At 44.7% G+C, this 13,703-nt stretch overlaps 1 protein-coding gene across 1 annotated transcript in view; it reads right to left on the reverse strand.

The window, feature by feature from the left end:
• The window catches only part of LOC311149056 (semaphorin-6B-like), a gene marked incomplete at its 5' end in the record, with an annotated part of 73,869 nt that extends 65,033 nt beyond the window's left edge, over nucleotides 1-8,836 (reverse strand). Inside the window, one exon of the mRNA XM_084186158.1 lies at nucleotides 8,708-8,836. Within this exon, the coding sequence (XP_084042284.1) occupies nucleotides 8,708-8,836 (129 nt within the window). The remainder of the gene's footprint in view (nucleotides 1-8,707) is intronic.
• Between the last annotated feature and the right edge of the window lie 4,867 nt (nucleotides 8,837-13,703).

The following is a 13,703-nucleotide window of genomic DNA, read 5'->3' on the forward strand; positions in this document are numbered from 1 at the left end:
CAAAGCCACTTTGTAGTGTCCGCTAATGGTGCCGATGACAGCAGCAGCGAGAAGTACCAATCGTTTGAAATGGCCGGGACAGAAAATACAAGTAGCAGAGGGAGGAACACCCCTGTCCAACGGCCATAAAAACCCATTCTAAAATAACTGCCATCTTTAACATTTGACAGGAACTGCACTCTCCAGTGTTACTTAAACTAAGCACTCAACACCAGGGCAGCACAATCATATACACTCTCGCTGAGATTCATCAATAAAGACAAAGTTCCAAAAACTGTTTGATTCTCTAAAAGCCAGGAGTATGCTGTGTGGAATAGGGCAGTTTAGAATGTTTACCTTTACATATTTATATGATGATTGGGCCATTCTTCCCTGGTGCCAGCATGTGCTCACAATATCCACACCATCATAATATTTGATTATTTTGTTGCTATTCTTCAGTTGCGTGAACATGGAAAAACTCTGTCATTGCCTTGCCCTTGTTACCCCACCCTTAGCATTTCACGGAACATGAAGTTATGACAAGCTACATGCTACAGGCCTGTGAGAGCTGGATTCTCAGGCACTTCAGACTGGCCTGATTATTGCTTTAGTTTAGACTCAGGGATCGAATTTCCTTGGCTACTGCAATGACTAAGAGAGAGAGCAGGCCGAGACTGAAACAAAACAGAGGGGACAAGCTATGCTATTTATATGGAGCAAGCAGATAATTGTTTAAAAGGTTAGTCTACAAGCAAGGGATAAACAACAGTGAAACCTGGGAAGTGTTGCTGCATGATACTGAGAAAGGCCATGTTCTAGGCCTCTCACATGGCTGAGTGGCTGTCTGCCCAGGAGACCCAAAGCTCCAGCCAATGGTCTCCCAGAGTTAGCTGGTCATGCTCCAGCACTCACAGACCAACCATACAACCATGTAATCACCAGCAGGAATGGGGCAATCACTGAAGTATTATGGTAACGCATACATTACATACAGACATATACAGATATACACACACATACACACATAACCCTATACAGTTACACACAAACACACACACTAGTGATGGCAAAACACCAAGGCTATCAGCACACACATCAAACCACCAAGCGAAATGAAATGATGGCCAAGCAAGTCACCACTAAACTCCCACATAGAGAAATAGAGACATCTCCAAAGCAGAGAGCATTCCATAGCATAGTACCACCAGTGTTGAAATACTGCCATCTAACTGAACTCACTCCCCATGCTGCAAAGTCAAACTTTTCAAGCTGAGTTATAGATGTCCCATTCTGACGATAAGAACTCTTAGTGTTGAACTGTTAGAGCTGAACTGCCGAACTTCAAACGGCCAACCCTGATATGTGTATGTGAGTCAGACGGGCGCTCTACAGTGCAGATGAGTGTGCCATACTTTGATCAGAAAACCTTGGATGTGTCCATTTTATGGGCGCCAAGGGATTGGGCCAATGAACAGAGCGGAGGCGCGGTCTGAGCGGTGCTGGGGGCTGAGCTCTGATGTTTGCGGCAAAACAAGTCATTAAAGGCAGGAGGATGGAGGATGGGCATGAATATTCACACAGAGATCCACTGGCTGGAGAGCACATCAAGGAGAAAAAAACCTACGCATTAAAACGGGCGGGTGGCACTGCTCTGAATGTCACTGCCAGTCAGCCCTCTCTCTAAGCGAGGAAGACAGTGAGCCATTTTGATTGCTCCACCAGCAGACCAGGGGGTGAAAAACATTTACATGCAAATACGGATGACCGTTACGAGCAGGCATGTAGTCATGGGATTTCTGAATGCACACGAACAGCAAATAAACACACAGGAGAGCAGCAAATAGTAATCCACTACCACCCTGAAAGAGGAACTACAGTATACAGCATTCTTTATTTTCAATAAAACACAGGAACTACAGTCTAGTATCCAATAAAAGGCAGATATACGGTGCCTCATAAACAGATTAGCTGTTAAGGCGCCATAATCCTCTCTATAACATATAACATATTCTTTGAGTATGCAGAACACTCACTGATTTATTTTCTACCTATAACCAAACCCACTCATCTGGAAAGATTGTGTTAATAATAGTCATCAAACATCCGCAGTCAATTTCCACAATTATCTTGTCCACCAACGACCACCAGCTCTTCAATCCATAACGCTTAACTGCACAACTGGAGCTGATAGAGGATGTCAGGTGACAGATTGTGGCCTGTTAGAAGGGGGGATGCGGGGGTATTGGATAGGGGAGACCCTGGCTCAGACTCTGGCCGTGACACAGGCCATGTGATGCTCTGATTGGAGCCCACCTGCTGTCCTGAGACCTGTTGCCTCCAGATGGCCCCTGGACCCCCCTTCCCTCCATCACACGTTCTCTATCCTCTCCTCATCATCCCCTCATCTCTGACTCAGGCCCTGGCTCTCTGGCTGGCTCCACAGAGAGGGGGCAGAGCAGACGCTCAGCACAGCCAGACCTCTTTGATTCCTCACACCAGAGATGCCGGCTCCATACATTAATTGGTGCTTCGTGAACCGTTGATTTAGTGCTTTCGAGGGCCCACTTCATCAGAGTAAGCAGTCTACAGAGTCTATTATGCTTCTGCCCACCCAGTGGATTCCTGCTGGTCCTCCACTGCTGCTGCATCTCTGCCCCCTGACACTGACCATCATCCCCCTCCTCCCTCCATCTCTCCCTCCCTGGGTCTCTGTGAACATTACCTCACAGCTCGGCTTCACCCATCACACAGTACACCCAGGCCTTGGCACCACTCCCTCCCCATACCTCACCCCCTCACCCTTCCCTCAGTACAGTTTCTCTTCAGCCTGACTGCCTCACGCATGACTGGCTGCCCTCACAGAGTGCAGTAAGCCGTTCATTTCTTCAAAGCGGAAAACAAGTAGCACTGTACATGATCAAAATAAATACAGCAATACAGGCAGGCAGAGAGAAACAGAAGAGAATAGAACAGAATGGCCTGGTAACGAAGAGGACCGCATTAGCTACTGGTAGACTACAGTACACTGACAACAGAAGGAGGAGTCACTAGGCAAATAACGATAAACAAGCACAATCTCACCGTTTATCAGCAAATATAAAAATATTTGGGAAAGCAATTTAAGGATATAGTCTCTCTAAAAACAAAGACAACCATAAATGAGGAGTATATCTGTGGGCCTACAGGGTATACATCCACAGCCTCACACTGTGGTGGTGAAGTGTGACTCAGGAGTCCCTGTATAATCACTCCCACTTCCTCCCCATCCAACAACAATGGTCTATTAGTCAGCAACAACACAATGAGAAAGAGCGAAGTTGGCCAAATGGGAAAGATGAGGCATCTAAGGTATAAAGGGTATGCTTGCTAATTGTGTATGTGGAATTTAACGGGAAACGGCCTGTCCACATCTCTCCCCGGACTGACAGGGTACTATTAGTGCCTCCTTGCAAGCCCCCTCATTGTGTGTGTGTGTGTGTGTGTGTGTGTGTGTGTGTGTGTGTGTGTGTGTGTGTGTGTGTGTGTGTGTGTGTGTGTGTGTGTGCGTGTGTGTGTGTGTGTGTGTGTGTGTATGTGTGTGTATGTGTGTGTGTGTGTGGTAAAGTAAAGGGGGGAGCAGTTTTTCCACATCTTTCCTTGCGGTGGCCATCTGAGGGTGCCTCAATGACAAACAAAAAGCCTATAAAAAGCATTCCTCACACATACACTGTATGTTCGTTCATGTCCAGGAAGTAATGCTTCATCCTGCTCCATCACATCTGCCTGCCTTTCCTGCACAATATCCTTCATGTTGCACTGCCAAAGGCATTATGGAATTGTATTCATGGAAATTTGTATTTTCTCTGCAGTGGAATGAATCCCCCCTCCCACATCTAAACATGGAGAAGTAATGTATTAACCATACAGGAGGCTCTTTATTCAACAGCTAGCCAAGTCAGTCCTCAGTGAGACTGTAGCATTGTGCTCCTCTATCACCTCAGGCTTATGTAACAGATACCCTTTACCTTCTCATAGTCTCTCCACTGTTAGAGGCCACAGACACCAAATTAAAACATAGAAGAAATATGCCTCAACATGAGAGCGAACAGCAATGGGAAAGCTTTTGAGGGAAAATGAAAGAGCTCTCATTACTGACTATTTCAGGGGACATTCTCTTTGTACCTCTTTTGTGTATCCTCCTGCCTTGCTTTGGTATTGCACTAGATATACATTTAAGCAATAAGGCACCTCGGGGGTTTGTGATATATGGCCAATATACCACGGCTAAGGGCTGTTTTGGACACAGCCCTTAGCCGAGGTATATTGGCCATATATCACAAACCCCAGAGGTGCCTTATTGCTATTATAAACTGGTTACCAACGTAATTAGAGCAGTAAAAATAAATGTTTTGTCATACCCGTGGTATATCAGACCGTCTGGTCTGATATACCACGGCTGTCAGCCAATCAGCATTCAGGGCTCGACCCACCCAGTTTTAAATTTAAATTTTAGTCATTTAGCAGACACTCTTATCCAGATTTTCATACTTTTTTCGTACATTATTTTCTCTGGTTCTATTCTACATTCTATTCTCCTATAGCCAGTAGCCTTACCAGCCTGGCGGTAAAGAACAATAACACACACTGACATATTGTAGTATTTTTGTGCCATAGTTTAAAACTCATGAGACAACATATTACCAAGGGGCTGGTTATTTATTCTGCAGTCTTTCCAGTGTCTAGAGTACCCAAACTCACATACAAGTACAAAGAAAACCTTGAAAGTGTGCATGCCAGAGATATATATGATCGGAACCATACGGGAGGAAAGGATAGAGGGGAAATTAAATGGAAAGTGCAGATGATGAGGGAGAGGGAGAGTGTGATTAAACGACAGGAGGGATTGGTGGCTTGGTGACCTCTGGCCAGCTCCAGCCACACCTCGTTGCAGGTCAGGGGTAGCCGCTACCCTGCAAGCCCAGCAGTAGCCTTGGGCAAATATAAACAGAAGGAGCAGCGGAGGGCTGCTGGGCGCCGGGCCTAAATGGTGAGGTGAGATGGATAAAATACAGGGCACTGCTGATTCCTGCAAAGGAGCACACAAGAGCCCTGTCTGTCCACTCCTCACTCTGCAGCATGGCCTGACACTCACCAAGCCGCTCATTCACCTTCCCTTTCTCCTAACTCCACATGCTAAGTGTGAACATTGATACGGTCAATTTGTCCCATTCAGAGTCCCAGTGGGCAGTGTCCTACTCCTGACAGCCCACAGAGAGGCCACACTGCTTGGGAGGGCCTGACATCAAGGTCCAGAGGGAGGTAGAGGGGAGGGCTGCCAGAGCAGGTTAGCCTTGGGGCTCCCAGGCAGGCAGCTCAATAGTCAGAGGGTGGTGGGGATGTTGCCAGCTCTCTCAGATATGAGCCTGTGATCGGGCTCCTCTGACCAGGTGACATAACCCCCAGGAGGGGGTGGCGGGGACAGGATTGAGTCCCCCTGCAACAGGACATGGGCACCTGTTATTTTAGCACAGTGGGCACAACACTTACTCTGAGGGGTGCTGGCCTGCGCGGCTTTTAGAGAGTGGAGAGGATACTAACAGGGCATCCATTCAACAAATCCTGGACAGCACTGAATCACACACACACACACAGGGGTAGAGAGACAAACACACACACATTTGGGCGCACGGACACAAACAAGCACACACACTATGACAGGAAAACGAACAGACTGTGACAAATAAATTCTCCCTCTCTTTTTATTTCTCCCTCTACCCCCCCCCCCCCCCCCCCCACCCCTCTCTCTCTCTCTCACAAACACACTCAGACAGATCCTGCAAATTAGTTGAGAATTAAGAATTCCACAATGAGAGCAGCAGGGGTCTTTGGCCCAGAGTGCAGGGAGGGAAGTTGTGGATCTTTCCAAATTAAGTAACCTTCTAATAAATCACTGTGCTCTGCTTGCTGGGGATTAGCTGAGCTTCACTGGGCAGTTTGCTAAGCTGTGAGGAGCACTGGAGAATAGGAAAGCAATGTACAAAAACACCAACATCAGCACCACCTTGGAGCAGCGAGTATAATGTAAACATAGGGTTACTGATAGGGGTCCATTTGCTCGTATTAATAGATCCCCTTCAGCTCTGGAGGAAATTACAAATGAAAGTACAATGAGGAGATCACAGCGTTTATCAGACAGGCGTTTCCCTCTGTTCTTCTCACCTAATTTATTCCTTATGATATTTATTGTATAATCAGTGTTAGTGGGATGATGAGTGTACAAGGAGGTCGAAGCCATTAGCAGGGAGAGTGGTGTGGTAGAGGAACTCCTTAGCCATGAGAACACACAACACAGTCACCAACTAAGCCAGGAGCCCTCCCCTCTCTCTCTTCTTCCAGTTTCTCCCATTCTCACTCTCTCTATTATTTTCTATTTTCTCCATTTCTCTTTCTCTCTCTCCCACACTCTCTCTCTACACATAGTGGTCCTCTGTAGCTCAGCTGGTAGAGCACGGCGCTTGTAACGCCAAGGTAGTGGGTTTGATCCCCGGGACCACCCATACACAAAAATGTATGCACGCATGACTGTAAGTCGCTTTGGATAAAAGCGTCTGCTAAATGGCATATTATTATTATTATAATTACATAGGCAAAGAAAACAACGGCACGAGGCTGGGCCTGTAGGACAATAGCCCAGCATCTGGGAACCAGGAGAGTTAGTTAGAGTATAGGTGAGGTCTGCAACCTGTGACAGAGCCCAGGGAGAGAGAGAGGCCTTTCAGGGGATATTAAAGAGCCCCTTGTCCTTAGAGCCTGATTGACACGTGAGTGAGGGGAGGGCTTGTGCTATTCCCTTGGTTATATCTTAGCTTTCGCTGGCTGAAACGAACTGTCTCCTCTCCCTAGCCCTCTTTTCTCTCCCACTCTCCTCTCTTAGACTTGGGCTCATTATTGGAATGCTCCGACCCTTGGGGACTTCACTTACTTTTCTCCCTTTCCAGTCCACAAACCCCAGCACCCAACAAAAGGCAGCTCAAAGGCAATTTGAATTTGAAACAGGGAGCACAACAAAAACTTGCAGTTCTCTCCCAAAAGAAGAATCTTTGGGGAGCTCAGTGCCAGCAATTCAAAGTTAGCCCTCACATAAAAACGCAAATTTGATTTTGACACTAACTATGTGTACTGTAAAGGCAGCAGCTGCTGCAGAAAGAGAGGGACAGAGGAAAGGGAGAGAGAGAGGAGCCCGATGGGAGGACAGGTGTAGGGACACCTGGGGCCGTTGGACAGGATCACAGATCAGCATGCACAACCACCAGCAGTGCCACTGGACACACACCAAACACACACACCAAACACACACACCAGTCACACAGAGGGCTGCTGCCCTCATAGCTACTGAACTCTTCATGTGAGAGAAGAGTCATTTCTGTGCATTGTAAGAAAATGTTACATTATATTTAGTCAATAATAATAATAATAATAATAATAATAATAATAATAATAATAATAATAACAAATAATAATAATAATAATAATAATAATAATAATAATAATCATAATCATATGGTTTAATGCATTGGAATAGTAGGCTAATTGGCGAAATATATTATGCTATTGCACAGTAATAAATAAATTGCCTAAAAAGTAATAGCCTATTATTTTAGAAAATAGCAAACATTGTCAGTGTCAGTTACTTCTCTATAAATAGGGAAGGAATAAACATAGCATACATTTTAATTGTCAAAAATTAATAAATCGTGCTGTCTGTAAAAAAACATGAAATCTTCATGTGTCTTGGACATGCAGCTACGCAGTATGAAATCGAGAAACTAACTACACAATGATAGAAAATACAGGTAGCCTGACATTAGGCTATTGAACAACATATTATATTTATGTCGCAATTATGTGTGTCATTGTGACATGTGTGAAACTCTCCCTCAGAGGGCAAATACCGAGGCTAATTTCAAGTAAGTTCCCTACATTCGTTTGAGCCATTTTCAAACCCATAACAATGCATCACATTTGATTATATTGGGAACACCATTGTACCCAAAGCATCGGCATGGCGCGACAGGAGGCAATGTCCCACAGCGCGCACCACCAACCTCAACCACCGGACCCCAACGTTGGACAGCTCCGTTCACTTACCGCTTATTGTCACGTAAAGGGTGCGCCCGTCACGCGGCGGTTACACAGTTCTTGCCTCTCTCTACACAGTCTGATTTCCCCTGGATTAATATCCAGTATGAGGAGAGAGAGGTCCGATGTTTTCGTCAACCCCAATCCTAACCTAATTTGTAAACTACTAGCCTACTCCTCTCTGTCGCACCTGTCTCTGGCAAAAAATGATCCTGTACGGCAGCGTGACATCCTTAAGACAACTGTCTCTCGGGATGTGTTTTCATATACCCCAGCTACCTCCCAACACCACCTGTCCCCGGTGGAAAACACACCACAAAGCGCTTCTTATGTCGCGCAACGACACATGGCATTCCCGTATAGCTCTGCAGCAATATTCCTCCTCAGCCAGCCTTCTGGAATCAAAGTAATTTGGAATTGCTGGTAGAAGTGGCTGATTGCAATAACAATCCATGCAGCACCCAGTGGCACTGAACCAGCTGTACCATAAGAAAATTACATATGTTTCCGGCTCCCGGCCTGCGCTATAGCAGTTGCGTTATCAATCATCTATCCCCACAATAGTTATTTTGTGCTCGATGTAGCTGCGCACGGCTGGTGCTCTTGCCAGTAGAATGTCATTGCTGCGTCTTTTTACTTCGGGTCTCATTGAAAGAAAAGGCTGTTCATCAGTTTGGTATGCACCCCTTTTCCAGTATGCTCCAGCTTCAGGATTCCGCGGGAAGGAAACTCCCATTCATCGGTTTATAAAAAATATGTAGCCAACATTTTTTCTGTGGTTTACCCCTCAGGAGCTTTGTCAAGGTAGGCTCTGTTTCTCTACTAACGGTGGAATACAGCATCTTCAGTAGGCTCCTGCTCCCTCTGTCATCCACAGCGACAGAAAACAAGGCGATACCAAAACCTGAAGCAGAATTATGCAGTGACTGGAATGGAATTAATTCATAGTTTGGCTAATGTTTAGGCCTAATTAGGCAAATTATTTTAATTCTTAAATAAAACATTAAAGGGATACTTAAGGATTTTGGCAATGAATCCATTTATCTACTTCCCCAGAGTCAGATGAACTAATGGATACCATTTGTATGTCTCTGTGAGCAGTTTGAAGGAAGTTGCTAACTAGCATTAGCGCAACTGCTAACTAGCATTAGCACAATGACTGGACGTCTATGGTAACAGCTAGCATTACCATAGATGTCCAGTCAATGTGCTAATGCTCGCAAAACTACCTCTAACGTCCTTCATACTGGATGCAGAGACATAAAAATATTATCCACAAGTTCATCTGACTCCGGGGAAATAGATAAATCCCGAAGTATCCATTTAAAAGTCCAGGTAGCAGATAATGGACCCTATCAGATTTGTATGTAGTTGGTGCTGTACAGTGCATTCGAAAAGTATTCAGACCCCTTTACTTTTTCCACATTTTGTTCCATTGCAGACTTATTCTAAAATGTATTAAATTCATGTTTTTCCTTATCAATCTACACACAATACCTCACAATGACAAAGCGAAAACAGGTTTTTAGACATTTTTGAAGAAATCTTGTGATTCAAACCTGAAGTCCAATAATACCTTTCAGAGTTTTGGCAGTTTCATCTCACCAACAAAGAAAACGTACACCAAACAACCTGTGAGGAGTGCTACGCGAACAAGCATAACACAGTAAAAAAAAAACGGAAGTCAGGGAAACTGGAAAGAGGTATCCTGCACGTTTTCAAGTTGAAAGACTCCATTCTCTATTACTCTTCACTTGAGTTTACTTCACATTTAGGTAGCTAATGTAATGGATTTGTTTGCCACCGCAAGTCTAGATTGCACTAGCTGTATTATGCCTACAACAGTGAAGTTTCAGTCCACTAGCTGTATCTCTACAGCATGGGCATACAGTTCATTCAGAAAGTATTCAGACCACTTCCCTTTTTCCATATTTTGTTACATTACAGACTTATTCTAAAATTGACTAAATTATTTTTGTCCTCATCTATCTACACAAAATACCCCATAATGACTAAGTGAAAACAGGTTTTTAGACATTTTTGCAAATTTATTAAAAATAAAAACAGAAATCCCTTTATTTACATAAGTAAATAAGTCCTAGAGCTGGCTGCCCGGCCAAACTGAGCAATCGGGGGAGAAGGGCCTTGGTCAGGGAGGTGACCAAGAACCCGATAGTCACTCTGACAGAGCTCCAGAGTTCCTCTGTGGAGATGGGAGAACCTTCCAGCAGGACAACCATCTCTGCAGCACTCCATCAATCAGGCCTTTATGGTAGAGTGGCCAGACGGAAGCAACTACTCAGTAAAAGGCACATGACAGCCCGCTTGGAGTTTGCCAAAAGGCACCTAAAGGACTCTCAGACCATGAGAAACAAGATTCTCTGGTCTAATGAAACCAAGATTGAACTCTTTGGCCTGAATGCCAAGCATCACGTCTGGAGGAAACCTGGCACCATGCCAACGGTGAAGCATGGTGGTGGCAGGATCATACTGTGGGGATGTTTTTCAGCGGCAGGGACTGGGAGACTAGTCAGGATCGAGGGAAATATGAACAGAGCAAAGTACAGAGATATCCTTGATGAAAACCTGCTCCTGAGCGCTCAGGACCTCAGACTGGGGCAAAGGTTCACCTTCCAACAGGACAACGACCCTAAGCACACAGCCAAGACAACGCAGGAGTGGCTTCGGAACAAGGCTTTGAATGTCCTTGAGTGGCCCAGCCAGAGCCCGGACTTGAACCCGATCGAACATCTCTGGAGAGACCAGAAAATAGCTTTACAGCGAGGCTCCCCATCCAACCTGACAGAGCTTGAGAGGATTTGCAGAGAAGAATGGGAGAAACTCCCCAAATACAGGTGTGCCAAGCTTGTAGCGTCATACCCAAGAATACTCTGTAATCGCTGCCAAAGGTGCTTCAACAAAGTACTGAGTTAAGGGTCTGAATACTTACACTACCGTTGAAAAGTTTGGGGTCACTTAGAAATGTCCTTGTTTTCGAAAGAAAAGCAATTTTTTTGTCCATTAAAATAACATCAAATTGATCAGAAATACAGTGTAGACATTGTTAATGTTGTACATGGCTATTGTAGCTGGAAACGGCTGATTTTTAATGGAATATCTACAAAGGCGTACAGAGGCCCATTATCAGCAACCATCAGTCCTGTGTTCCAATGGCATGTTGTGTTTGCTAATCCAAGTTTATCATTTTAAAAGGCTAATTGATCATTAGAAAACCATTTTGCAATTATGTTAGCACAGCTGGAAACTGTTGTGCTGATTAAATAACCAATAAAACTGGCCTTCTTGAGACTATTTGATTATCTGGAGCATTAGCAATTGTGGGTTCGATTACAGGCTCAAAATGGCTAGAAACAAATAACTTTCTTCTGAAACTCGTCAGTCTATTCTTGTTCTGAGAAATGAAGGCTATTCCATGCGAGAAATTGCCATGAAACTAAAGATCTCGTACAACGCTGTGTACTACTTCCTTCACAGAACAGCGCAAACTGGCTCTAACCAGAATAGAAAGAGGAGTGGGAGGCCCCGGTGCACAACTGAGCAAGAGGACAAATACATTAGAGTGTCTAGTTTGAGAAACAGGCGCCTCACAGGTTCTCAACTGGCAGCTTCATTAAATAGTACCCGCAAAACACCAGTCTCAACGTCAACAGTGAAGAGGCGACTCCGGGATGCTGACCTTCTAGGCAGAGTTGCAAAGAAAAAGCCATATCTCAGACTGCGATCTTAATATTTTATTTTAATTGGCCAGTCTGAGATATGGCTTTTTCTTTTCAAAAACCTGTTTTTGCTTTGTCATTATGGGGTATTGTGTGTAGATTGATGAGGGAAAAAAACAAACAATTTAATCAATTTTAGAATAAGGCTGTAATGTAAATGTGGAAAAGGGGGTCTGAATACTTTCCAAACTAATATACATGGATTCTAACTTGAAAATTCTTTGTTAGTTTATAATTGTACAATTTATTCTCCCTGCATATAAAAACCAAGAAGACTGCTGGAAACGCCCGAATGCAAGCCTACTAGTGGTTGGGGAATTTAATGGAGGGAAACTTAAATCTGTTTTACCTCATTTCTACCAGCATGTCACATGTGCAACCAGAGGGAAAGAAACTCTAGACCACCTTTACTCCACACACAGAGATGCATACAAAGCTCTCCCTCGCCATCCATTTGGCAAATCTGACCATAATTCTGTCTTCCTGATTCCTGCTTAAAAGCAAAAACTAAAGCAGGAAGTACCAGTAACTCGCTCAATACGGAAGTGGTCAGATAACGCAGATGCTAAGCTACAGGACTGTTTTGCTAGCACCGACTGGAATATGTTCCGTGATTCATCCGATGGCATTGAGGAGTATCAGTCACCGGCTTCATCAATAAGTGCATCGATGACGTCGTCCCCACAGTGACCGTACGTACATACCCCAACCAGAAGCCATGGATTACAGTCAACATCAGCACTGAGCTAAAGGGTAGAGCTGCAACTTTCAAGGAGCGGGACTCTAACCCGGACGCTTATAAGAAATCCCGCTATGCCCTCCGACGAACCATCAAACAGGCAAAGCATCAATAAATGACTAAGATTGAATCCTACTACACCGTCTCCGACACTCGTCAGATGTGACAGGGCTTGCAAACTATCACAGACTACAAAGGGAAGCCCAGCCGTGAGCTGCCCAGTGACACGAGCCTACCAGATGAGCTAAATGACTTATATGTGCGCTTCAAGGCAAACAACACTGAAGCATGCATGAGAGCACCAGCTGTTCCGGACGACTGTGTGATCACGCTCTCTGTAGCCGATGTGAGTAAGACCTTTAAACAGGTCAACATTCACAAGGTCGCAGGGCCAGACAGATTACCAGGACGTGTACTCAGAGATGCGCTGACCAACTGGCAAGTGTCTTCACTGACATTTTAAACCTGTCCCTGACTGAGTCTGTAATACCTACATGTTTCAAGCAGACCACCATAGTACCTGTGCCCAAGGACACCAAGGTAACCTGCCTAAATGACTACCGACCCGTAGCACTCACGTCTGTAGCCATGAAGTGCTTTGAAAGGCTGGTCATGGCTCACATCAACACCATCATCCCAGAAACCCTAGACCCACTCAAATTCGCATACCGCCCCAACAGATCCACAGGACGCAATCTCTATTGCACTCCACACTGCCCTTTCACACCTGGACAAAAGGAACGCATACGTGAGAATGCTGTTCATTGACTACAGCTCAGCGTTCAACACCATAGTGCCCTCAAAGCTCATCACTAAGCTAAGGACCCTGGCACAATTACAATCTTTATAAAATAAAAATCTAATTTCATCAATTTTATGTGGAAAAACATATTTGAGTGAACATTATCAAGCGAGCAGCAGATGAAACAGAAAGTGAATTCTCTCCTCCCTCTCTCCCCGGTTTTAGCTTGTGGCTATAACTGTCTAGCTGACTAGCTTTAGGATATTTACTAGCCCATACCAGTGACAAACTTGGCTATGTTATCGACATATGGCAGTACACAAACAAAATCTAGCTCACTTATTTTACCAGCTAGAAAGAAACCGACACAAATTCATTCAGAAAG

The sequence above is a fragment of the Coregonus lavaretus genome (genome assembly GCF_964263955.1).
Source record: "Coregonus lavaretus genome assembly, chromosome: 21".
Taxonomy (NCBI): Eukaryota; Metazoa; Chordata; class Actinopteri; order Salmoniformes; family Salmonidae; genus Coregonus; species Coregonus lavaretus.